General features: G+C 38.0%; 1 protein-coding gene across 1 annotated transcript in view; it reads right to left on the reverse strand.

The window, feature by feature from the left end:
• Positions 1-1582: 1582 nt before the first annotated feature.
• Positions 1583-27530, reverse strand: part of BBOX1 (gamma-butyrobetaine hydroxylase 1) — a 42298-nt gene continuing 16350 nt past the window's right edge. The window contains exons 2-5 of the mRNA XM_008050733.1: positions 17227-17332; positions 10471-10667; positions 4246-4412; positions 1583-1968 (exon numbers count right to left, since the gene is read on the reverse strand). Of these exons, the coding sequence (XP_008048924.1) occupies positions 1808-1968; positions 4246-4412; positions 10471-10667; positions 17227-17332 (631 nt within the window). The 3' untranslated portion in view covers positions 1583-1807. The remainder of the gene's footprint in view (positions 1969-4245; positions 4413-10470; positions 10668-17226; positions 17333-27530) is intronic.

The raw sequence follows: 27530 nt of genomic DNA on the forward strand, positions 1-27530 counted from the left end.
CTTGTTTTCACTCTTGATTCTCTGTCCCTCTTTTGCTGTTTAACTTGAAGTCATTTCTCCATCTTTGCCTGGAACGCTCCGATGAACCCTCATAACTCAACTCAGACTGAAGCTTTTCTTAGCCTCTCCAGTCTGGCTTGGTTGCCTTCCTGTAAATCATTCTGTTAACATGGCACATCATCATCTATTTCCACATTTGCTCCCCTACCAGACAATAAGAAGATGCAGTTCAGTTTCTTCTGTATCCTTGGTTAGCAGACATATGTCAGATATGTGATAAATATCTGCCAGATTAATAGAAGCATAAGAAGTCAATTTTGCTGGGAATATGCCTTAGGTTTAGATGCTATGAATGAATGGATCTAGGATCACTCTGACAAATTGTTTTTAGGTACTGAATGCTGCCTTTTAGAAGCAGGCCGTGCTGCTATTGCATATTTTAGGAGAGATGGGATTGAGAACCCAACCATTCCCTTTGCAGTTCAAAAGAAACAAACATGTGTGATAGTCTACAGTGGCTGAAATCAAGACTAGATGTTAAGGAAGGGACAATGAAGACCCCAGAAAGGGCCAGTGTTGTAAGAGGAGTCTTGGCTGGTGATGTGGACTCTATACCAGAGTTCAGCATGTCAGAGGGGTGTGCCTACATGGCTAAAAGTGCTCTTGATGCAGACATCCAGTGCTATGGACACACTTTGTGGAAACTGAAGTAGATGTGGAACAAAAGTTAAAACATGAAGGGAAGTAGTGTTTCCACTTTGTTTTGAGACAACAGGTAGAACTCTGCAGTGGGGGCAGTGATAGAGACTTTTTGTAGAGGAAACTTAGTTAGGTCCCAAAATCTACAGACTAAAATAATCTATGTACTACCAGGATTTCAGCAAATGCCGATGCTGAGATCCCCCACCCCACCCCGCTCCTTCCCTGCCTCCACCTTTTTGTCAGGAATTGAGCTTCGATGAATGACAGTGACACTTGAGTTCTGCCACTAGGCCAAGGTAGTGGCTATGGAGAGAGCCAAGACCAACAGGTGAGGCTGTCCAGAGATTCGCAGACACCGTGTTCATTCATGAGTGGTGCATGTGTCTTGGTTTTTCCTTTCTCAGCTCCTAGTTAAAGGCAAGGAATGAGAAGAACTGATTCTGGACAGGTGTGAGCAAAGCTTAAAGCTCTTGGGAGTATTTATTTGGGGCAAGAGAAATTAGGGATACTAGATTTTCTCTTATTTGGCATGCTTGGGTTTGGTGTCATAATTTCGATATTAAAAGGAAATGCTGGGATCACCAATTTGATGAGGCCTGGAAATTTGGGGAATAGAATTCTACAATAAAAGTGCAAAAGTCAGATATTTGAAAATACAAGCCTTTCCCGAGCATGTTAAAGACTGTCACATGCAGTCATGAAAAATGAGACTCCATGGCCAGCAGAGTAGAGGCATATTTTATTTGAAACAAGTTTTATTTGAAACCTAAGCTTTACTTGAAACAAAAGTCTTGTTTAAAGAAAGGTTTTATTTGATACAAACACTACTTATAGGCAATCTGGAGATACTCATATGGGCAAAAGAAATTAGAGCATCCAGGCAACAGAATAGAAGGGATCCGTTATTTGGAAAAGAGTGTACACTGCTAAGACATCTAAGAAGTTGACATTGTATTTGATTATAAAGAAAAGAGTACTCTTGTGAGAGAGGTTACATGTTCAATGTTAAAGGAATTATATGTAAATGGTATAGATCAGGGTCTCATATTTGCCATGTCTTACAAAATACACTCACTGGAATCTACTAAAATTATAGACAGGAAATTCAGTTTCCATTCTCAACATTCTGCCTTAGGATACGAAGTCTTGACATGACCACATCCCAATCAGCATAAGCTCCTTCTAGATGGCGGGATATCTCAGTTCCTGCTTCATAGCTACGCCGGCCGTGAAGTAAGCGCCAGTTGTCAAAAGTAATCACGTCACCTAAACAAAAGATTTTTTTCCAATATGAATGATCATGTGTTTAATGACTTGCAGCTCTAGAAAATGTAACATGCGAAATACCACTGCTACTTGGTTCACATCAGGAATCATTGTTAATTTCTTTACATAAAATTGCACATTTACTTTTCCACACAAATCAGGCCGCTGGATGCAAACTGTTTAGGCTTGATGACATTTAAACAGCATAGCCTGGTAGGCTCCAGTAGACACTGTAATCATTCTTACTTAAAATATTATCTCTGTGTATAACTTTAGGATTGTTTTTACTGATTGATACTTTCCTCTTAATTAGAAATGTTTCTTCCCAGTTTAGCAGCTTCAAATAATAAAAAAAGTAATATTATTGATTTGTCGTCTATGTTTTTAGCATTTTATGTACATTATTTTTTAAATTTTAATCTTCTTAATTTTTTCTTTTTTTGTAGAGACAGTGTCTCACTATGTTGCCCAGGCTGGTATTGAACTCTTGTCCTCAAGCATCCCTTTTCCCTTGGCCTCTCAAAGAGCTGGGATTACAGGCATGAGCCATTGAACCTTGCCTACGTTATTTCTGAATCTCATAAGAATTCTGAAAAGAAAGTATTTCCTCTTTTCTTTTCTTTTCCTTTTTTTTTAAAGTCAGGATCTCACGCCACAGTCCAGTTGCCCTGGGTGGAGTGCAGTCATGGCTCATCACAGTTTCAGGCAATCCTCCCACCTCAGCCTCCTGAGTAGCTGGAACTAGCATGCACCACTACATCTGACTTATTTTTTGTTATGTTTTTGTAGAGATAAAGTCTTGCCATGTTGCCCAGGCTGGTCTTAAACTCCTGGGTTCAAACAATTCTCCTGCCTTGGTCTCCCAGAGTGCTGGGAGTACAAGCATGAGCCACTGCACCTGACCTCATCTTCTCATACGTGAGAAAAACAAGCTTTTGAGAAGTTGAGAGATTTGCCCAGAGGTACACTGCCATTAAATGCTTGCAGCTCGAAAGGAAAAGAAGTTATTATACAAAGAAGATACCTGTACTCATATGTTTATTGCAGCACATTTCACAATTACAAGGAGGTGGAATCAGCCTAAGTGCCCATCAAATGATGAAAGAATAAAGATGGTGACACACACACACACACACACACACACAACATGGAATACTATTCAGCCAGCTATAAAAAAAGAACAAAATAACATCTTTTGCAGCAACTTGCATGGAATTGGAAGCCATTATCCTAAGTGAAGCAACTCAGGAATGGAAAACCAAATACTGCATGTTCTCATTTATAAGTGGAGCGAATCTATGGGTTTGCAAAAGCATACAGAGTGGTATAATGGTCACTGGAGACTCAGAAAGGAGGATGGGAAAGGGGTGAGGGATGAAAAATTACCACTTGGGTACAATGAGTGCTAGCTGGGTCATGGGTACACTAAAAGCCCAGAATTCACCACTATGCAGTTCATCCATGTAACTAAAAACCACTGTTGCACCTTTAAAGCAAATAAGGTTAAAAAAAAATGTTTGAACTTGGATTCCAATACCTTTTAAAATCAACTCACTATGACTGCACAGCAAGGGATTTATGGAGGTTCCTATATAACCTTATTATGCCAAAGATAAGTAAAACATAATTACAAGTAAAAATAATTTTCCATTTGGCCAAGCCATCAGCAGAGAGAAATTATACCTTTTACTTTAGATATCAAAAGTCTTAAGATTGATGGCACTCTACTGAGGAGAGATGGCCCAGAATAACTATGCTTTCAGCCTCTTTGTTTCAAGTAACTGGAATACTTTAAGAACTACTTTATTCCAGGTGCTATCTCTGCTAGTAAGTCTAATGAATAAATATTACTCATGTGCTTCAGAGTGAAAATCATGGGCATGATTTTATTTGCTTACCAGCATAGAAGTATTAAGTATAAGCCTCGATTTGTATTGATAGGCCATCAGGATAAAAAACGTAAACATCAACCTTAATATCAGACATGAGATTTCATTTGGTCTATAGATTGTCTTTCAAGTACTTACTTTTTAGGTTGGAAGTACATAAAGATTGTCTAAGAGTTTGTAAAAATGAGTATTTCTAGGTTTGGAGAATCAACAGAACAGAGGTGGGGACCAGAAGTCTGCTATTTAAGCAAGTCAGCTACTTGCCAAGATTCTGTTGTTTGTGCCCCACGTCCCATACTTCAGAAAAACTCCTCTGGATATCATTCTAAATGGTTAAGATGAAAGAAAATCTATGCTTTCAGTGGTCTGAGAAAATGTGTTCACTGACCTGGATTCATCTTGAAGGTAAACTTGGATTCTTTGCTGTTCATGAGGTCAACGAACTCCTTCAACGCAGCATAGAAAGGCTGTACCCGTTCCACTGGTACATCAAATATGGTGTCCCTTGTTGCATTATTGAAGTTGATGCGAACCACCTGGCTTTTATCATCTAATCTGTGTTTTAAGAGAAAAAAAATCAATATATAATTTGTGGAATATCTATTTGCATTTGTAAGGGTCAATTCCTCTTGGAAGATATTTCTGAAAACACAATATTAAGGAATCCAAATACATGTACAGAAGATCTTAAGATTACTGTGAAAATATGTATCTTCATTTTTTTATTCATTCATTTAACAATTTTCTTTTTGAAATTTTACTCCCTAAGTGCCAGGAAGATTCAACTTAAATTAAAATAAATGGTACTGAGAGACTCAAGTTAAAAGTTTTGTAGTAAAATTCATTCATTCTCTCTTCTTTGAAATAGGGTTTATATATTGAAATCCTTTTAGATTGCAAGTGCAAGTTTACAGGTCAATTGCTTTATGTGTTTCATTTGTTACGGTTCTAAGCATGGTTTATTGGGCATGTGCAATGAGACGAAAGTTCTATTTTTTATTTTAAGCACATCTTTATGTATAAAACAGGGCATCTCATCTATTTTTAAAAAGAAAGTATATGAAATTTAATGGGAAGTTAGAGTATGAGATGTAATGGTAAATTTAAAAAAAAACAAATCAGGGTGTTCAGTTGAAAGTTTTATTCTTTAAAAGTTTGAAATTCATGGTTCTAATGTAATCCTTAGTTTTTCAGATGGAAAAATTGAAGCACAGAGAAAAGCAGAGACTAATCTTTAAGCATATTCTTTCAGTCTACATACTCATAGTATATATCTTAGTTTATAGGCTTCTAGAAGATTGATACTGTATCATAGTCAATGTTATATTCCCAGCACTCAACATAGATCCTGGCCATAGCAGGTAATTAATAAATATTTGTTGGCTGTGCAACTCTATATAGTTTAATACCTTGGGAGAATACTAAAGTCTTTTTAGTACTTTAGGAGATCTTAATGCTGTGATTTCTGTATGTCTTCTTAAGATATGTATTATGACCATGACAATGTAAGGTAATACAGTTTTTTAAATTTTATTTTAGTTTTTGAGTTAGAATCTCACTCTGTTGCCCAGGTTGGAGTGTAGTGGCACACTCACGGCAACCCCAGCATCGACCTGCTGGGCTCTGGTGATCCTTCTCCCACAGCCTTTTAAGTAGCCGGAACTACAGGTGCGCACTACCACACATGGCTAATTTTTTATTTATTGTAGAGATGAGGCCTTGCTAAGTTGTCCAGGCTGGTCTTGAACGTATAGCTTTTAATATTCAGAAAGAGAACATCATTCCTTGGATTTGCTGCTTATAATTAGCAAGACACGAACATCCCCAGATAAGGAAGCAAAGAGAGGAAAAATATTTTAGCTTACTGGGACTGTTAGCCATCTTAAAATGCCAATCGACTTGATATTTTCCGTAGGTAGAAACAGGAGAGATGGATGCAAACTGAAGGTGGTCAAAGTGCCTAGGATTATTCCTAGAAGCAGTATCCCTGGAGGCTGAGTCTAGGAGGTGGTAATGAGAGCCAGTGCCGGACTGGGGCCCAGGCGCAGTGTGTCAGACCAAACAATTTTTCACATGGGCTTGATGACCCTGGTTTGGGGTCTAGGTCACACTTAATGAACACTATCAGCAAACCAAGGGACAGGAGGAAGGATGCAATTGCCTGGAACACAGAGTGTGACTATCAGGGGCCTATGTATTGAGCCTCAGATGCATGTGAAATCCTCTGGGTCAAAATGGCCATTGTAATGGAACACTCAAGTGTTGGTGTTAGCACTGATTTTTTTGCTGATTGAATAATGGCTGAAAATTATCTGTGGAACACTGGGAAAGAAAGTAAAAGGAAGGAGCAGGTTTTCAAAAAATGTCTTAGACCCTTAAAATATGAATTTGCATATGTCAATAATAATACACATATGGCTCATTAGGTAATGAAGCACTTCCTCTTCCTGCCACCCCGTGCCCCACACACTTTCCCATAAACCAGGAATACTCTGGGCCTACAAAATATGGCTTTATGAGCACAGAAGCAAGGAATCAAAGAGAAGGTAAGACAGTAGAAAGGACGATGGCCCTCCAGAATTTACAGGTACAAAGCAGGGTCTATGGCTTTTCAATTGCCCCTTTAGAGTTCACGCTGCTGGTTTCAGACATCTTTCACAGTATCTGAGGACATTTGCCTTTAATCTTATCTTTAAGATTCTGGTCCTACTGCTTTTGACTATTTTTTCTCTTTTCTCCTATGTGTTCGGTGTCATTTGCCAAAGGATGTCACGTCTTTGGAAATTCTGAGTGGTCTTGCAGTCCAATCACTTTGATGATGTTCCTTTTCCCTCCCAGTGATACCATAGCTCCTTGATTTGAATGGTTATGCTAATTATGAGCTATCCAGTCCAGAGTCCATTTGTATAGCCTCATATATCAGTGAAAGGAACTTTGTAATTAAAAAATAAAGCAGAAACCAGAATTGGGTGCCTCTTGGTACACTGGATAAGCTTCCATTTTGACAAGTTCACATATGGAAAAGTAATGAACTTCTTTGTGTGTGAAGCAGTGTAACAGTGTTTACCTGCCATCTGAGAAGACAAGACACAAGATCATTATTTAGCATCCTCAGCAATGATTTGAGGGGAAATGTAAACATATTTAGCTATAAGGTCTGGAGGAGACATTATTCTGAGACTTGAAGAATGTTAGAAGACAAGGTGTGTGGCTAGCACCCTGAAGACTAACCTAAATGCAAAATTGAATGTTAGCAAGCAGGAAATTATATGCCTAACAACAGAATGAAAGACAGGGTCAAATGCAAGTTTGCCCTATTGAGGAAGGATAAAAAGCCACAAAAGATGAGAATAACTGGCTATATATTAGCTATACATAAAAGGGCAAGTACTTAAACTGACAACATGGTGACTGTGAACCAGCAAAAAGCAAAATATTATCAGGGATGCCAACAAGAAGAAGAAGAAAAACAATAAAAAGACCATAGAGTCATCTCCTACAATGAGCATTTGTGCTGTAAATATACCTCTTTAGGACAGTATTATGTCTCATTGATAGATGTAGTGCTTTATGAAACTTCTTGTGTTTGTTGTGGGAGTGTTGTCTGTCATGTCGTATTTTATGAGGATCTGCAGGAAAAAATTATTTCAGACTTCAGTAGCATCTTGAATCTTGTAACTGATTATATTCTCTTCTGGCTTTGGTTTGTAGAAACTCAGACCTGAAACAGAAATCTATTCCCACTAACTGTTTTGGACTTTATGTAAATCATAGCTAGCTAAAATCTATTTTGCATTTTTTAAATGAGGCATTATAATAGTAGGGCATTCCATATGTTAACTCTATAATTTCCACTTCAATGGCATGTGGTATTATTAGCTTTTGTTTTTGTTTTTTAATTAGAAAAGATATTGTGGATCAGCAAAGACAAGTCATCAGATGAGAGATTACCCAGCTGGCAAGAAATGACTTGGATTCATGTGATTGAATTTGTAGCAAATAGGGTAGCTTAATGCCAACATCATTATTTTTGTCCCAGTTTCTTTATTTTTTCAGTATAATAAGTTATAACTAATTCATTCAACAACTAAATGATGTTTTTGTACTAGGCAAGACATAAAATAATTAATCACAAAGAAAGTTAAATTAACCCAAATACTTCTGCTAACTGAAGATGCTATTTCATCTCCTGTTGTTAAAAATTTATTTTTAAGTGGATTAATGTTAACCACTTGATATTCTCTAGGAATATTCCAGAGACCTTGCAAATGGCTAAATTTTGGAATTTACTACCAAAAAAAGAAAAATCAATTCAAGTGGTGGAAATTCAGTTAATCCAATCTGTAGCTTCATTTTTTGCCTATTTTCACTACTCTTGTTGAATCTGCAATCATACCGTTTCTCAATACAATTCCCATTTGTTGTGGATTTTAAGGTAATATTTGATTAGTTAAAACTGTCATGTTATAACTAAGAATCTCGAATTATTTCTTCTCTCGTCTTTCATCTGGTGTTTACCCTCTATCTGAGAAGATAAGCTACAAGTTCATTATTTAGCATTCTCCTCAATGATTTGAGGAAAAATGATGACTGGGCTCTCAGAAAATGCCTCATGTTTATTCTGAACTTGGAATTATTCTTGATGTTTACCTTTCTCTCAAACATAACCAAAAACGACGCCTTCTCCATATGACTGCTAATACCACTTGGACCACTCGTGTTCAAGGCGTCCTCAATGGCTAGCCTGGAGTCCTGCAGTACCGTTCTAACTGGTCTTCCTGCTATGCCCTTGCTCTTTATATTATATTCAACACAGCAGTCAGTGTGATCCATTTAAAGGATAACTCAATAAATATATGAATATAAATTTTTTTTAACTTGGTCAAAGTCCTATAGCAGCTCCCTATCTTACTCAAAGTAAAAGCTAATGTTCTTATATTTGCTAACAACACTGCAGGAACCAGCCACCATCTGACCTCCTCTCTTAATACTCTTCCTCCTCAACTGTTCCAGTCACCTTGGCCTCCTTACTGTTTCTTGAACACTCCAGACATGTGCTTAGAGTCTTCTTAGAACATTTGTTTTGGCAGTTATTGGAAGCTGCTCAAATCTCCCTGCTCAAATTTCACTCAGTAAAGATTTCCCTCAGTATGCTACTTATTTATTTAATTTTAATTTTTTTTTGAGTTGGAGTCTCACTCTGTCACTCAGGCTGGAGTGCAGTGTCTATTTAATGATGCAAGTTCCATCCTTGCAAAGTCTTTGACCCTATACAGTCCCCTTATCATGCCCTACTTTTCCTTTGTTTCTTAAGAACTTAAAAATTTTTACCATTCATCATAATTTGCTCATCTGTTTAAAATTGTTTAGTTTTCTCCTCCTCTATTACAATGTAAGCTATATAAGGGCAGAGATCTTTGTTTTGTCCATGGTTGTATCCCAAGTACCAAGAAGAGTGACTGTCCTAAAAAATCTTGCTAAGTGAATAAATTAAGACTATATGTGCATATGAAAAGGCCAGGTTAGTGTACTGGGAATTTGGTTATTTGCTAAGTGAGTTTATTTTCATATTATTTGACTATTTCTCTTAAATGACAAAGATAAGCTTCATTCCAAAGTTACACCTCCCACCCAAATTAACTGAGGTCTAGTTAAATAAACTGTGTCCCAGAAACATAATATAATTCTCAAATGAAGCTGGGCTTTGTAGGTACTTGGAAAAATCATGATGAAATAATTTTAAATGAATAGGAGAACACAAAATGTTTTATGTAGGAAATATGTGACTCTTGTGGGTTTAGCATCTCTTTGGGGAGTTCCCCTGTTTTCTTCTCTATTTATGTAGTTCAGATGAGGTTGGCCCTGCTCCAGATGTGAACATGTGACCCCCCCATAGATGAACATGTGATCTGGGAAAGGCCAATGAGAATTCTCCAAGACCTGGGCAGTAGTGATTGCTTCAAGGACAGGCTTGGACAGAAATAAGGGAGGGAGTCATTCAGTTTTGTTGTAGTTATTGGGAAATAAATGTGTTCTTTGTGCCGTGATTACTAGTTCCAATGAAAACTTGGAGCTTCTGCTGTTTATCTTTGAAAATGAGGCCAACACAGAAGATGGCAATGCTAAGAAGAAAAAAGGGACTAATTCTAGATGACATTGTTTAACTTATAGATTTTGAGTTATAGTCATTAATTTCTGGCGAAAAGGGTTCCGGTTAGTACTATCACATTAATTACAACTGTATGAAACTTATATATATATATATATGTTTTTTGATAATTTATTTTATTAGTAGATTTTTGAACAATATACCTAATGAGTAGTATAATTTCTTTTTTGAAAATAACTTATATTTTAAAAATAAAGTATATATGAAGTCCTAGTTACTTTTCCTCTAATATCGATTAAGAACAGATTTCATGGAATTCCCTACAAATATTTTTTATGGTGAAAAGATTCTTTTCTTTCCCCTTTTACTCTAAAATTTGATTAAATAGTTGACAAAAAAATAAAACTCTGGAATTTAGTGAAACTTTGTGCTGTTAAACTTTAGGCCAATGGAGCTTTTGCTGTCAATTGTTTCATTGCTATAGGGAACATAAATAGCACTTACTCTATAATTTTGTGTTTTGATTGTACAGAGAAATCACAGTAATCCACTCCAATGTCTGTAAAGTCCACAAAGGTAGAGGACAAAATCTGGAATGCCCGAGGATTTTTCTCTTTGAGTTTCTGGCATACATGAAATCCATCTACAATTTCAGAATCACCTCCTGTGACTGTTTGCTTTATGCAGTGCAGAAACTGAACCTAAAGGAGAAAATAATCTGCATTATTAAATAAGAATACATATTAAATTTAATTTTAAACATAGTAATTAAAAATATTAAAATAACATAAAATTAAATAAATAACAAAGTAAATCTCTTAACAATACAAGCCCATGCATATTCTTTTTTGATACTATGTTAAAGATTCAAAAAGCTATGAATGAACCAAATCAACAAACCTTTTAAATCTGTCTCTCTGTGTCAGCAGAGAAAAGGGTTGAGGAGGAAAAAGTTGCTTGTAATCCATACTGACAAGTTAAAAACATGTTATAGTTGAAGACTTAGACACAGCTCATCAGAGGTGCAGAGAGTGTGCTCTTCATGCTGGAGTGAGCAGGAAGGGAGTTACAAAGGGGGTGAGGTTTAAGTTGGGCAAAGAGGAGGGATAAGATCTGGGATATGATGAGAAGCATGGCTGCAGCCGAGGGGTGTACGTGGGAAGAATGCACCATGTAGGAAGGTTAATCTGAGGCCTCATCACGGAGAGTCTTAAACGTTAGATGGACGATTTTTGTGCTTTCTCTTGTGCATAGAAGGGAATAATTGGAGGCTTTTGAATTCGAAAAGGAATGTAGGCTGGGTTCGGTGGCTCAGCCTGTCATCTCAGTGCTTTGGGAGGCCGAGGAAAGTGGATTGCCTGAGCCCACAGGTTTGAGACCAGCCCGGGCAACTTGGTGAGACCTTGTCTCTACAATAAATCAAAAATTGGCTGGGCATGGTAGCACGTGCCTGTAGTTCCCGTGACTTGGAAGGCTGAGGCAGAAGGATCGCCTGAGCCCAGCAGGTTAACGCTGGGGTGGCTGTGAGTGTGCCACTGTACTCCAGCCTGGGCGATAGAGTGAGACTCCAATTCAAAAAAGAAAAAAAAAAGAAAGTAATGTAGTCAGAACTGAGCTGCTGAATATTAGTTCAGTGGTGTTACATAGAATATTTTTTTTTTTTGAGGGAACAACTGGCCAGCGAATAACCACTTGACAGTCTAACATGAAAACATGAATCTCAGGTATAAGGTTAAGTAGAGAATGAAGTAGGTTGACTATGACGATGGGAAAACCCAATAAAAGTTGAAAATGAGAAACCAAAAGGATGGTAAATAGTAACTATTTTGACTAGGATTTTGGGGAACATGTTTAATATTTCACTTTGAAAAGAAAAACATGGTACCATTTTAAAAAATGTTCTTTTGAGTGAAGTTTTTCATTGCCATCATGTGACTCATTTGGTAAGTTAGCATTGGTGGGAGATTTGAATAGCCAAATTTAGACTCTGGTTTTCTGCTTGAAGAAAATAATACGATTAGCTGTGAAAATTTCATTCTTATTGAGATAAAATAAAAACCCTTGTCTAAGTTATTGTAGAATGGAAGAGGCAAACATGATCAAATATCTAGACTAGAGGTCTATCAATCGTAGTGGGAAAAGTATTCATTGAGCTTGGTTTTTTCCATAAATAGCCCAGAAGAGTGCTGTTCATCAGAACTTGTGGGATGATAGAAATGTTCTTCTGTGCTACCCAATAAAGTAATCACAAGCTCCATGTGGCTATTATGCACTTGCCTTGTAGTTCATGTGACTGAAAAACTAATTTTCTTAAATTTTTTTTTTTTGAGTTGGAGTCTCACTCTGTCACCCAGACTGGAGTGCAGTGGCTGCTCCCAGCCACCGCAGCCTCGACCTTCTGGGCTCCGGTGATCCTTCCACCTCAGCCTTCCGAGTAGCTGGAACTACAGGCGTGCGCTACCACGCCCGGCTAATTTTTTGATTTTTATTGTAGAGATGAGGTCTGGCCAAGTTGCCCAGGTGGGTCTTGAACTCGCGGGCTCAGGCAATCCACTCACCTCAGCCTCCCAAAGGTGTGGAATTACAGGTTGAGCCACCGTTTAAATTAAAATGCAAACTTGTGGCTAGTGGCTCCTGTATTGGACAGAGCTGGTCTCGAACAGAAAACCGCCTCCCCTCCAAAGCCATACAACAAGTTTTCCCAATTTTTACAATGTTGTGTACACTTGATCTCACATTATAATTGTGTTATGTCATTATTCCTCATGGTAGTCATTAGAATTCGACACTTTCATCCCCATTTTACAGGTGAAGAGACTGAGACACGGAAGAGTCACAACTAACTGACTAATAAGAGTTCAGCTAATATGTGTTAAAGCTGGTATTTGAACTTTGGCCCATTTGCCTCAAAATCCACAGAAAGCAAGTCTCTTTCGGACAGAGGGGGATATCCCTTTATACTACTTATGGCCACTCCAGCATCAGCCTGCTGGGCTCTGACGATCCTTCTGCCTCAGCCTTCCAAGTAGCTGGAACTACAGCACCTGCTACTTTGCACGGCTAATTTTTTTTCTATTGTAGAGACAAGGTCTCGCCAAGTTGCCTGGGTGGTCTTGAACCCGTGGGCGCAGGCAATCCACTTGCCTCAGCCTCCCAAAGTGCTGGCATTATGGGCTGAGCTGAGTCATTGAGCCCGGCTCAGTTATGCTATTTATACAGTTTTATGAAAGAAAAAAAGGTGATAGAACCAGACAATACTTTCAACAGTAATTCAAAAGGCAAATATGTGTCATATGGATGTATGTGCTTTATAAACGTATAGGAAATGTCCATCTTTATTTTCTGATGTTGGGGAAGCTGTTTTACATTAACAATGGTTCAGTCTTTAAATTGATGACTTTTCTTAAGCTTGAAAAAATATGTGCATAAGTTGATCCGTCATTGTAGAAAATTGTTTTACCGGGGTATTGAAGGGTGAAGTAGCGTGATGAAAAAGAAGAGAAAATGGAAAAGTCAATCTCAAGTCTACCAAACACCAAGAAGGCAAAATGATAACTCTGGCTTGTCTTTGGGAGAATAAGAGTGTTCTTTAAATCCTTTCAGGTATTGCCATAATGAACTTGCAGACTATTTCTCACGTTAATCTTTAAAAAGGTCAGCTGTTGCCATTTATACAAGGAAAGGTAAAGCAATATTTTCTTTTGTACAGTTGCATTTTTTTTTTTTTTTTGGTCAGAGTCTTACTCTGTCACCCAGGCAGGAATGCAATGGCATGATTACAGCTCACCACAGCCTTGACCTCCTGGGCTCAGGTGATCCTTCTGCCTCAGTCTCCTGAGTAGCTGGAACTACAGAAGTGTGCCACCACGCCTGGCTAATTTTTTATTTTTTGGTAGAGATGGGGTCTCACTAAGTTGCCCGGGCTGGTCTCGAACTCCTAGGCTCAAGCAATTCTCTTACCTAGGCCTCCCAAAGTGCTGGGATTACAGGAGTGAGCCACTCACTTGGCTCAGTTATGCTTTTTTTTTTTTTTTTTTTTTTTTTTTTAGTTGGCATCTCATTCTGTTGCCCAGGCTGCAGTGCTGTGGCACACTCATGGCCACTCCAGCATCGTCCTGCTAGGCTACAGTGATCCTTCCCCCTCAGCCTTGGCTCAGTTATACATTTTTTTTTTTTTAGTTGGTATCTCATTCTGTTGCCCAGGCTACAGTGCTGTGGCACACTCATGGCCACTCCAGCATCGTCCTGCTAGGCTACAGTGATCCTTCCCCCTCAGCCTTCCAATAACAGAACTATATGTATACACCACCATGCTTGACTAATTTTTGTTTTATTATAGAGACGAGGTCTCACTAAATTGCCCAGACTGGTCTTAAAACCTTGGGTGCAGGCAATCCACTTGCCTCTGCCTCCCAAAGTGCTGGAATTACAGGCTGAGCCACCGCACCCGGCCCCAAAATTATTTTCTTTCTTTATGGAAGCTCTTGACTTCAGGTGCAAAGACAAGTGAGAGAAGCAACATCTGTGTTTAATTAAAGATGTGTCTGTGACCTTATTTCTGATTCACAAGATAAACATTAATCGAGATGAACACTCATGGGTAACTCATTATTCAAATCACTTCCTCTGTACTGAAACACACATGGGTTTCTTCTGTTTGTTATAGAAATCTCAAACGTTGGCATGAAAACCCTTGAAAAATTCAAAATGGATGCTTGAACAATAGTACAAACAGGTGCTTACATTTTACTCTTCTGCTAGTATCTAGACATTTCAGGAATCATCTGTTATTTAAAAATCTACTACTGAGTCCCTTAGCTTTGAATGTTTCATTTGCTGACGGAGACAAGTATAAATTTGCTGCATTTCTTTGCCTCTTTAGAGCATATCTGTTACATCTCTACTATACACAAGGTGCTTTATCGTCTTGAGATAAAGACAAGTATAAGATTCAGTCTCTGTGTTTAAAGAGTGTGTAAAATATGCCAATGTCTATAAACTATCCCTTTTATCATATAAATGATAGTAATTAGGAACTCCAGCTCAGGACCAGTATGGCGTGAGGAAAAACCTAGATAGAGGTCTAGCTTCAAGTCTCCTTTCATCAGACATCACCCAATTAAAAAAACTGAACCCTGTGCTTCATTTCCTTACCTGACAGGAAAAGACACGATCAATCCTGTCTGCCTTAAAGCAATGTGAAGAGGAATCAAATAAAGTCATGCAAGTAAAAATAACTCGAAAAAGTATGGAGTGCTATACAAATGTCAAGTATTATATTATACTCCAGGAATATTTATGAAGTCATTTAATCACTTTTCCTTAGGCTTTCAATTTTAACCCAGAACCAAGCCTTAAACTCATAAAAGACAGAAGATAATTTAACAATTCAAACAGAACTTTTAGTCTTCTAGCTTTATTCCATAACTTCTTCAAACTATCTTTGGCTCATGAGCTCAGTTGTGTAGTTAGGCTCTCAACCCCAAGGTTTTAGAAAAATCTCTGAGTGACATTTAGAATAAAATCACATTGTGTTTCTCCTTCTCCCGACCCCACCCCCAACCAAAACAGGTGACCGCAGGGGTCATTTTACTGTCATCATTTTGTTCAAAGGAATCATTTTGCAATCAACAAAATAATTTAAAACATGTGTAGTCAAATATTAGACTAGCTTAGGTAACACTGCAGAGACCACTCAGTAACAACTAAGAAACAGAGAAAACACGCTCGGTCAAGATGATGAAAAACAAAAAAGGACTAATTATGATTTTGGCCAGTTGTCTCCTTCATGAACTTGGCAATGGCCCACATTTTCACTTACTTTTGAAGATACATATTTCTGTGTGGTTATTTAGTTTGCTTAGCTCCAAATATAGGGACAACATATCTTTTATTTTATTTTATTTTGTTTTTTTGCGTTGGAGTCTCACTCCGTTGCCCAGGCTGGAGTGCAGTGGCACACTCACTGCCACTCCAGCTTCGACCTGCTGGGGTGGCAGTGAGTGTGCCACTGCACTCCGGTCTGGGCAATGAACTACAGGCACGTGCTACCATGCCTGGCTAATTTCTTCATTTATTGTAGAGACTAGGTCTTGCCAAGTTGCTCAGGCTGTTCTCAAACCCATGGGCTCAGGCAATCCCCTCTCCTCAGCCTCCCAAAGTTCTGGGACTACAGGCTTGAGCCACTGCGTCCAGTCTGACAACATATCTTTTAAAAGGTAGTTTCCTGGCCATTTTGTTGTTTAGTAAAATGATGACTTTGTAAAAATGTAGCTGGTTTAGTAAAATAACACTTTTGTAGAAATATAGAGGAAGAACGTCCACCCCGAAATTCTCCTGGGGATCTGTGGCTCCATATTAAGCATCTCCCTCCTTGACAAGGAATCTGATAGGTGGGATGGTAGACAGTTTCCAAAAGGAGCCAAAGGTATTCTGTTCCTTGTCTTCACACCCTCTTTGTAATACATTTTCAAAGCTCCTTTCCCAAGGGGTCTATTTCCTTACCTCTCCAATTTAGGTTTGACTTATATGACTTGCTTAGACCAATAAAGCACTGCAGAAGTGACCAGCCTAGGCTTTGCGAGGCTATGCAGCTCTCTGAACGCTCTGCCACTTGCCATGTGCAGGAAACCTGGGCTATCCTGCTGGAGGACAGAAGGCCACATGGAACAGAGACAAGCCCCTTCACCTGAAGTCAACCTGTCTTTAGTCAACTTAGTCTCTGACTGCAGGTATACAACTGTAGATGAGAAGTACTGCCCAGCTGAATGCAGCCCAAATTGTGAAAACACGGCCAGGTCAACAGCTGTTTTTTCAAGCTATTAATTTATGGAGTGGGTTTTTAATGCAACAATGTCTAATTGACATGAATGGTGGCCTTGTGACTTTGTGGGGAACCCTACAGTGTGTTTACAGATTTCATTTTCCCTTTTAACTCTCTCTTGGGAGGGATCTATGCACAGAAAGACCTTAAGATGCACTGTCTTAAGATCTGCCTTGGCAAAGTGAAAAGCATCCATAGTTATCTGTAGGCTAAAACAAAAGTATGTTTCTAAAAAAGTGCATGAAACTGTCCTATCCTTGAGAAATGTGAGACAAGTTATGGTTTGGGTACAGAGATTTTGTGAGCTTGGGTTATGTTTAGAGAAAGATTTCATAAGGCAAATTAGCTGGTGAAATGCATAATCTTCGAGACTCAAAATATAGAAGGATATTAGTGATGGGCCTGCCTTGTGGGAAATGTGCCGAGGTTCACCTTACCCCAGGTGGATGATGGAGGGCTGGGTAATCCGTGTGAAAACTCAGCTTCCCAGTTGTGTAGGCCACATTGTTTGCGTCAATTTTGTCTTGCACTTGCCAAGTGTGTCTGTGAAATACAAGAAACACGTGTTTAAACAGGTTGCCATTAAGTCAGAGGAAATGTGTTAGAATAAATTTGATATGTGGGGGGAAATGGAAACTTTTCGTTTTTGGAAATAATTACCATAATGACTTTGACCAGAAGGGGAGTCTGACATTTTCTTGTCCAAAGTGACTGTTTTAGAGTCAGTATCTTCTCATTTTTCCTCTCATCTCCACAAAAGAGTACATTTACACACTCTTTTGTGGAGATGGGAGGAAAAATGAGAAGATACTGACTAATCTTTTCTACAGAGTTTATTAAAAAGTGTATATCGGATTGTAGGTTATCTTTTTAAGCAGCTTAATGTATTTAAAAGTGATTTGTTGATGTGAAATTTACGTAAAATAAAATGAACCATTTTAAAGTGAACAATCAGTGGCATGTAGCATATTCACAGTGTTGGCAACCGCCAGTGTGTATGTGTATGTGTGTATGTGTGTGTGTGTGTGTGTGTATCACCGCCAACTACCAACTATATATCTCGTTTGAAACATTTCTATCATCCCAAATTAAAGTCACTGATCCAATATACAGTTTCTTCCAATTCTGCCCTTCCCCAAGACCTTCACAACCACTAATTTGTCTTCTGTCTCTAAGGCTTTACCTATTTCGGCTATTTAATATGAATGTAGCTATACTGTATGTGACCTCTTGTGTCTAGATACTTTCACTTACCATATTTTCAAGATTTATCCACATTGTAGCATGCATTATTCTGTCATTCCTTTTACGGCTGTATAATATTCTGTTGTATAATATGTATATACATAATGTATATATGCCACAATTTGCTTATCTATTCATCCATAGGTGAACATTTCAGCTGTTTCTGCTTTTTAAGTACTGTAAATCATGCTGGTATAAACATGTATGTACACGTACTTACTTGAGTACTTGCTTACAATAGTTTGAATGTATACATAGCAGTAGAATTGAGAGATCATATCATAATTCTATGTTTAACTTTTTGAGGAACTACCAAACTCTTTTTCACAGGGGCTGTGTAGTCTTTTATATTCCACCAGTAATGTGTGAAGCTTGTAATTCCTTCAAATTCTCACCTGCACTTGCTATTCTCTATTTATATAAATTTTTTTCTTATAGTCAACCTAGTGGGTGTGAAGTGGTATTCACAGTGGTTTTTTTTTTTTTTTAATTTGTATTTTCCTCATGACGAATAATGTTAAGCACCTTTTCCTATGCAGATTTAACGTTTGTATATTTTCTTTGAAAAACTATTTGCCCATATTTAGATTGAGTTGTCTGATTTGTTGAGTTGTAAGAGTTCTTTATGCATCCTGGATACTAGACTCATCAAACATATGATTTACAAATATTTTCACACACTCTGTATGTAATCTTTTCATTTTATTATTAATATCCTTTGATGCCCAAACGTTTTTAATCTGGATGAAACCCAATTTATCTATTATTTTTCTTGCTCATGCTTTTGGTGTTATATCTAAAAATATTTGTTACTCAATCCAAGGTCACGTTTTCTTCCAGTTTTATGGCTTTAGCTCTTATATTTAGATCATTGGTCTATTCTGAGTTAATTGTTGTATATGAGGTGAATTATAGGTTCAAATTCATTCTTTTGCATGTGACTACTCAGTGGTCCTAGCCCCATTTGTTGATGAAATTGTTCTTTCCTCATTGAATAACATTGGAGCTCTTATTGAAAATCAATTGACCTTAGATGTATGGGTTTATTTCTGGACTCTCAATTCTGTTCCATTGGGTTATATTTCTATCCCTATGCCATTATCACACTATTTTGATTACAGTAGATTAGTGGTAAGTTTCAAAATTATAAAGTGTGAGACCTCCGATTTTGCTATTTTCCCCCCATCTTTATTTTAGATTCAGGCATACGCATGCATGTTTATTACATGCACATACTGTGTAGTAGTGGGGATTGGGTCTCAGGTGACCCATTTCTGAGATAGTGAACATTGTACCCAATAGGTAATTTCTGAACCCCGGTCCCCCTCCCCCACTGGTGTACCCAGTGTCTGTTACTTCCACCTTTGTGACCATTTAGCTCCCGCATATGAGTGAGAGCACGTGGGGTTTGGTTTTTTGTTTCTGAGTCAGTTCACTTAGAATGAAGATCTCCAGCTTCTTCCATGTTGCCACAAAGAATGTGATTTCATTCTTTTTTATGACTGTGTAGTATTCCATGGTGTATATACCACATTTTCTTTATCCAACCAATTGTTAGTGGGAACTTTAGTTGGTTCCATGATTTTACTAATGTGAATTTTGCTGCAATGAACATATGAGTATAGGTATCTTTTTTATATGATGATTTTTTGGGAAGGTACATCCCTAATAGTGAGATTACTGAATCAAATTGTAATTCACTTCTTAGTTATCTGATAATTCTCCATACTATTTTCTTATTTGAACTGGTTTACAGTCTGATTTTGCTCTTTTATAAAATATTGTTTTGTCTCATTAGAGAGCCTCACAATCTCATATGAATTTGAGGATTGGTTTTTCTATTTCTTAGAAAAAAAGACATTGCAATTTTTATGGAGATTGCATTGAATCTATAGATTGTTTTAGGGAGTATTGACATTTTAAGAATACGCTATGTCTTCCAATCCATGAACACAGGATGTTTTCATTTATTTTGATCTTCTTTATTTTTTAAGGTAATATTTTATACTTTTCATTTAACTTTTTGCTTAAATTTATTATTTAAAAAAATTATTTTATTATAGAGATGTGGGGTACAAGTAAGGATTAACTACACAAGTAGGCTGTGTGCAGGTGAATTTTGGGTCTCCAACTGGCCCTTACTTCCCCTGGTTTGGGACTAGGTACCCTTTGTGTTGTTACATGAACCCTTCCCCCCTCCCTCCCTTGGCAGTGCCAAATGCCTGCTGATCCCTCCCTTGTGCTATTGTGATTAATGTTCAGGGCCCACTTATGAGTGAGAATATGTGGTATTCAGTTCTTTGTTTCTGTGCAGATCACTTAGTATGACGGTCTCCAACTCCATCCAATTTGCCGCAAAGTCCATGATCTTGTTCTTCTTTATGGCTTCATAATACTCCCTTGTGTATATGTACCACATTTTCTTTGTTCAGTCCATTTTCAATGGACAGTAGGGTAGGTTCCATGTTTTTGCTGTTGTCAATAGTGCAGCAATAGACGTGTGTGTGCAGATGTCTCTTTGGAGAATGACTTATGTTCCTTTGGTTATATTACCAGGAGAGAGATTGTTGGACTGAATTGAAGGCCAATCTTCAGTCTTTTTTAGGAATTGCTACACTGCTTTCCATAGAAGTTGAACTAGCTTACATGACCACCAACAATGTAAAAACATTCTCTTTTCTCCAAACCTGCACCAGCAACTGTTGTTTATTGATTTATTAATGATGGCCACCCTTACTGGAGTTAGATGATATCTCATTGTAGTTGTGATTTGCATTTCTCTGATGATTAGTGAGACTGATAATTTTTTCATGTGTCTATTGGCTGCCTGTATTTTTTTTTCAGTGTCTATTCATGTGCTTTGCCCATTTTTTGATAGGCTTGTCTGTTTTTTTTTTTTCTCCTTTCAGCTTATTTGAGTTCCCTGTAGATCGTGGATGTTAGGCATTTGTCAGATATACAATTAGCAAATATTTTTTTCCCATTCTGTGGGTTGTCTATTTTCTTTTTTGATGACTTATTTTGCTGTGCACAAGCTTTTCAATTTGATATAGTCCCACTTGTCTATCCTAGCTTTTATGGTATTTGCTTTTTGGGGACTTGGTCAAGAATTCTTTGCCTAATCTGATGTGCATAAGGGTGTTTCCTATGTTTTCTTCTAGGATTTTTTTTATTGTTGGAGGTTTTATGTTTAGGCCCTTGATCCATTTAGAGTTGATATTTGTATATGGTGATACATAGGGGTCCACTTTCATTCTTCTGCATGTGGTCAGCCAGTATTCCCAGCACCATATGCTAAATATGATCTCCTTTCCCTGGTGATTATTACTGGTGGCTTTGTCAAAGAGGAGTTGGTTGAGAGATAATGCTTTGCCTCTGGAATCTGTGTCTTGTTCCATTGTTCTATGTTTCTATTCTTGTACCAATACCAGGCTGTTTTAATTATGGTAGCCTAGTAAAAAATGAAGTATGATACCTCCCGCTTTGTTATTCTTGCTGAGGAAAGAGAATTATAGGCCAATCTCCTTGATGAACACAGATGAAAAAATTCTTTATAAATTTCTAGCAAATCAGATTCAATAACGTATCTCAAGGATCATCCACCATGACCAGGTGGGCTTTATTCCTGGGATGCAGAGCTGGTTCAACATTCACAAGACCATAAATGTAAATCAATGCATTAACAGATATAAAAACAAGAAACACATAATTATATCATTAGATGCAGAGAAAGCATTTGACTAATCCAGCATTCCTTCTTGATAAAAACCCTTGAACACCTAGGCATGGAAGGAACATTGCTCAAAACAGTAAGAACTATCTATGATAAACCCATAGCCAACATTTGCTCAATGGGCAGAAGTTGGAAGCATCCCTCATGAGAACAGAAACAAGACAAGAATATCCACTCTCAGCCCTCTTGTTCAACATAGTGCTGGAAGTCCTTGCTAGAACAATCAGACAAGAGAAGGAAATCAGGGGAATAAAATAGAAAAGGAGGAAGTTAAGCTATCCTTCTTTGTAGACGATATGATTCTATACCCTGAAAACCCAAGGGAGTCCATCAAAAGCCTCCTCACACTGATAAACAACTTGGGTAAAGTTTCGAAGCATAAAATCAACATGCAAAAGACAGTTGCATTTCTATACATCAGCAAAAGTGCAGGCAGAGAACCAAATAAAAAGCACAATCCCATTCACAATAGCCATAAAAAAATGCAATGCCTTGTCATTCACTGAACCAGAGAAGTGAAAGACCTTTACAACGAGAACTACAAAACACTGTACGTAGAAATAAAAAATGACATGCAAACAAATGGATAAACATTTCTTGCTCATGGATTGGAAGAATCAATATTGTCAAGATGTCCATCTTCCTCAAGGCAATCCATAGATTCAATGCAATACTCATCAAATTACCAACATCATTTTTCTCAGACCTAGAAACAACAATACAGAAATACATGTGGAGACAAAAAAGAGCATGAATTTTATTGTTCTGTGAATTTTTATCCCAATAAAAAGATATTTTGGCTTAAAAAAAATAGTTAATAAAAAAACACTAAGGGTTACTTGCAACTCTGTAGCAAGAAAATAAACCATTGTTCAGACTTTTTAAGGTTTCCTCTTGGGAGATTGAGACAATGGGTAGTTAGAAAAATGATGTGCTTCAAAATAAACTGAATATAGTTTGAAAAAAGTCACTATATATGCATGCCATTTGATTGCTGTTACAATGTGCATTTATTAGTTTATGCTCACAATCATCAAATCATTTTTGAATAAATATATATTGATCACTTATTTTTATACCAGCCACTGATTCAGCATTCAAGATGGAGCAGAAAACAGAAGAGACAAACTAAAAAGTAATTATCAGCTCTAACCTAGATAAGTGCTACGAAGAAAATCAGGCAAGGTGAAGAGACAAGGAGTGGAGGGCTGGGAAGTACTACTGCAGAGATGATGCATTGAGAAGTGCTGTTGGAATAGGTGCCATTTCCCCCAGGAAATCAGAATAAAATAAGGGAAGGAGAAATATGAATTTCTGGATGAAGCATTTTAGACAGGGGAGCCCAAAGTGAAAAGGGTCTGAGTGTGGAGTGTGGCTGGCATGTTTGTGGAAGAACAAGGCCAGTGTGGCTGCCACAGAGCCACCATGGGATGAAGAGTGGAAAACTCACCAGATGCACAGACAGTGGCCAGGTCCCCTTAGACCTAGGAAAATGACTTGGGATTTTGCTTCACATTTGATGGAAAGTCAACTAGCATATTTCCATTGTGTTAATGACACAACCTGAATTACAGATTTAAATAATTGCTCTGGTTGCTGAGTGGAGGTAGATGGTACCAGGAAAAAAGGCAGAAGGAGGGAAAGAGGGTGGCAGCCAAGGCAAGAGTGGCCATTATGCTCAGGAGAGAACGGCCAGGTCTGAACTTTAAAGATAGAGTTCACAGGCATCTCTAGCAATGGACATAGGATGTGAAAGAAATGGAGTCCAGGGTGATGCCAAGATTTTAAGGAGCCACCAGGGGAAGGTCCCACTTCTGCAGTTGCACTTTAACATAATTCACTATCTGGTGGGGGAATAGTTTCTATTCTTATTTTTTCAGGAGCTGCAGGGGGCTTTGCCTAATTTAAATAATTCTTTGATTTGTGCTTTAAAAAAGTATCCATTCATATAAGGACAAAGGAGCACACAAAAGAAGATCCGTGTTCTGGATGCTTTGGCTTCCCAGAATGTCACTCTAGACTGGTCCCCTGCCACCCAGGATTGCCCCACAGGCTACATACCACAACCTGGCAAACTCCCTAATATTCCATGTCCATTTTGCCATTTCTCTGCCAAAAGCCCTTATTGATTCTCCAGTATCTAAAGGATAAAACTCAGAGCTGCTGGTCTAGAATTCAAGGACCTAATGTGATTTTCTAACTTTGCTTACTATTGCCACACTTGAACGATTAGTTCTAATCATGTTGATTTCAGTACTTTAAGTTTGCCTTGTGCTTTCCTGTTTATGGTCTAGTTCCTCTTTTCTGCCATTTCCCCCCATCTCTCCCCCATCTATGTATTCATTAATCAAAGCCCAGTTCAAGTTTCTACTCTTTCACAATCTGAGTTCTGAAGAAAATCTCAGTCTTTAGGTTCAAACAGGACTGGCTTCAAATCCTGGATTTGTAACCTACTAGTTGTATAATCTTGAAAAATCAATCTATTATTTCTGAGCCTCAATGTATATATTTTTAAAATGTAAGAATGATCTACTTCAACGATCTGCTGTAGTGAAGAAAGGTCCATGTATGACACATGAGAGATGCTTCTTAGGACTTCTCCTTTTCCTCCCTCCCCAGAAGACCCAATATTTATTCCACCACTCAAAACTCCCATGAGCATGTTTTATCTGTCTCATTCATTAGAACTGAAATTGTTCAGTGTTTTGTGAACATAGTTACAATCTTTAAAGAACTATTATAAGCTCATTTAAGTGTATGAATTCATAATCTTCCATCCTTGTCTTGATTGTAGATGTTTTTTAGTACAGAACAAACATTTTTGCTCTTCTCCTGTTACCTAATCCAGTGTCAGTTCTAAAGCAAGGAACCAATAAATATTGACCAACTGAGCACAATAAGGGGCAGAAGGTGATTTTTATGAGCTTTCATTTTCTTTTTTCTTTTTTAAAAAGATGTGGGGCTCAATTTAGGGTTAGGTACATAAATGATCATCATACAGGTATACAGTTTGGGCCTCTCATTGGTCTTCACTTCACCTGTTTTGGGACCAGGTACACTTATTACTGTTATGTGCCATCCTCTCCCTGGTAGTGACCCACTACTGCCAATTCCTTTTACGTAATATTATGATAAATGTTCAGAGTTCACGAATGAGTGAGAACATGTAGTACTCAGTTCTTTGTTGTTGTGATAGATCACTGAGTATGATGGACTCTAAATCTATCCAAACTGCTATGAAGTCCCTAATTTTGTCCCTTTTTCTATGGCTGCATAATATTCCATCATGTATATGAACTTCATTTTTAAATTCTAATCCAATTTCTATAGGCAACATGGTTGGTTCCATGTTTTTGCTATTGTGAATTGTGCTGAAATAAACATGTGTGAGCAGGTCTCTTTTTCATAGAGAGATTTGAGTTCCTTTGGGTATATTCCCAGAAGTGGGATTGCTAGGTTGTATGGAAGGTCAATTTTTAGATCTTTTAAAAATTGCCATACTGTTTTCCACAGAGGTTGCACTAGTTTACACTCCCACCAACAGTGCAGAAGCACTTCCTTTTCTCCACATCCTCGTCAGCATCTGTTGTTTTTTGAGTTATTAATGATGGCTATCTTGACTGGAGTTAGGTGGTATCTCAATGTGGTTTTGATTTGCATTTCTTTGATGATTAGTGAGGCTGAGCATTTTTTCATGTATCTATTGACTGCTTGTGTATCTTCTTTTGAGAAGTATCTATTCATCTTTTGCCCACTTTTTAATAGGGTTTCCCACCCCTCCTTTTTCCTTTCAGCACATTTGAGTTCCTCGTAGATCCTGGATGTTAGGACTTGGTCAGTTGGCAAATATTTTTCCCATTCTGTAAACTGTCTCCCCACTATCCTAATGGTTTCTTTTGCTTTGCAGAAACTTTTCAGTTTGATGAGGTCCCACTTGTCTATCTTATCTCTTATGGCATGGGCACTTGGGGTTTTGATCAGGAATTGGTTGCCCATTTCAACTTCTGAAAGAGTATCTTGCATTTTCTAAGATTTTTACAGTTTGAGGTTTTATGTTTAGGTCTTTGACCCATTTAGAGTTGATTTTTGTGTATGGTGCTAGGTAGGGGTTCTGTTTCATTCTTCTGCACGTGAACAGCTAGTTTTCCTATGTCATTTAACTGAATAGGTTCTCCTCTCCCTAGTGGTTATTGGTGGAAGCTTTGTCGAAGATGAGTTGGCGAGAAATTGAGGTTTTGCTTCTGGAATATCTATCCTGTTCCATTGGACTATATGCCTGTTCTTATACTAATCTCCAGCTGTTTTACAATGAAAACTACAAAACACTGCTCAAATAAATCAAAGAAGATGCAAACAAATGGAAAAATATTCCATGCTCATGAGTTGGAAGGATCAATGGTGTTACAATGTCCATCCTACCCAAGACAATCTACAGATTCAACAGAATACCTATTAAATTATCAATATCATTCTTCTCATATCTGAAAATGACAATACAGAAATTCATATGGAAATATAGACAACCATGGATAGCTAAAACAATCCTCAGCAAAAGAAACAAAGCAGAAGAAACCACACTCTTGGACTTCAAACTTTATTATAGAGCTTCATTTTTATATGGTGTGTGGTAAGGGGATTTGTAGGGTGATAGTGGCAGAAAGAAGGTGGGAAGCAATAGAATAATTATGTTAATGGGCCAGGCGTGGTGGTTCACGCCTGTAATCTCAGCGCTCTGGGGGGCTGAGGAGGGAGAATTACTTGAGACCAGGAGATAGAGACCAGCCTGGGCAACATAGTGAGACCTTGTCTCTACAAAAAAATACAAAAATTGGCCAGGCATGGTGGTGCATGCCTGTAGTCTTAGCTACTTGGGAGGCTAGGGCAGAAGCATTGCTTGAACCCAAGAGGTCAAGGCTGTGGTGAGCCGGATTGCACTACTGCACTCTAGCCTGGGCAACAGAGCAAGTCAGTCTCAAAAACAAACAAGCAAGCAAACAAATAAACACACCACTTCTCCTTCACTCTTCCCCTGGGAATATAATCTATAACCTCTTTCCAGATGTGGGGCTATTTTTCTTAATGAGCAAAAGTAGGATTTCTTACCTGTCCTCTGGGATTGAGGATAAAAAGGGGTATTTTGCTGTGTTTTTTCTCATTTAAAATTAACATGGGAAACTTGGTATATTTTTCACTAAAGTTCAAATAGCCACCTATATGTGACCACAAACTGGAAGAAAACGGAGTGAAAGAAACGAGAAATATATACAGCCTGCTATAACTCATTTCAAGTATGAGGCAGGCAATGCGTTATATTGCAGAGACTGTTGCCAAGAAATACATGTTCTCTATAAAGTTCACGTCACTCTCTGGCCCATATACAATACAGATCCAGACCATTGTCAACATTGGCATTTGAAGAATAATCAACATGCAGGAAAGGACTTAAGGAGAACAAAAAGGCAATTTCATCAAGCTGCAGAACGTATCATGTCTCCTGACTAAGAAGATGATGCCGTTGACACTGCCACTATCCAGATTTTCAAGAGTGGTGATGGTTTTGCATTGATTCACCTACGTTATTTCCCCTGGTTTCTCCTTACAACCAAGGGTAAACTGACAGAGTTTTGCTGCAGCCAAGAGCTGGCTGAAATTCAAGGTGTAAGCTTTTAGCCAGAGAACAGATCTTTCCTTTGTTTGACGTTCACTGGCTTCTACGGGGATGGGGCCTGTGACTTGGCTTCACCAGAGCAGTTCTCTGGCCCT

The sequence above is a fragment of the Carlito syrichta genome, unplaced genomic scaffold (assembly GCF_000164805.1).
Source record: "Carlito syrichta isolate Samal-C Ts95f unplaced genomic scaffold, Tarsius_syrichta-2.0.1 Scaffold153629, whole genome shotgun sequence".
NCBI classification, from domain to species: Eukaryota; Metazoa; Chordata; class Mammalia; order Primates; family Tarsiidae; genus Carlito; species Carlito syrichta.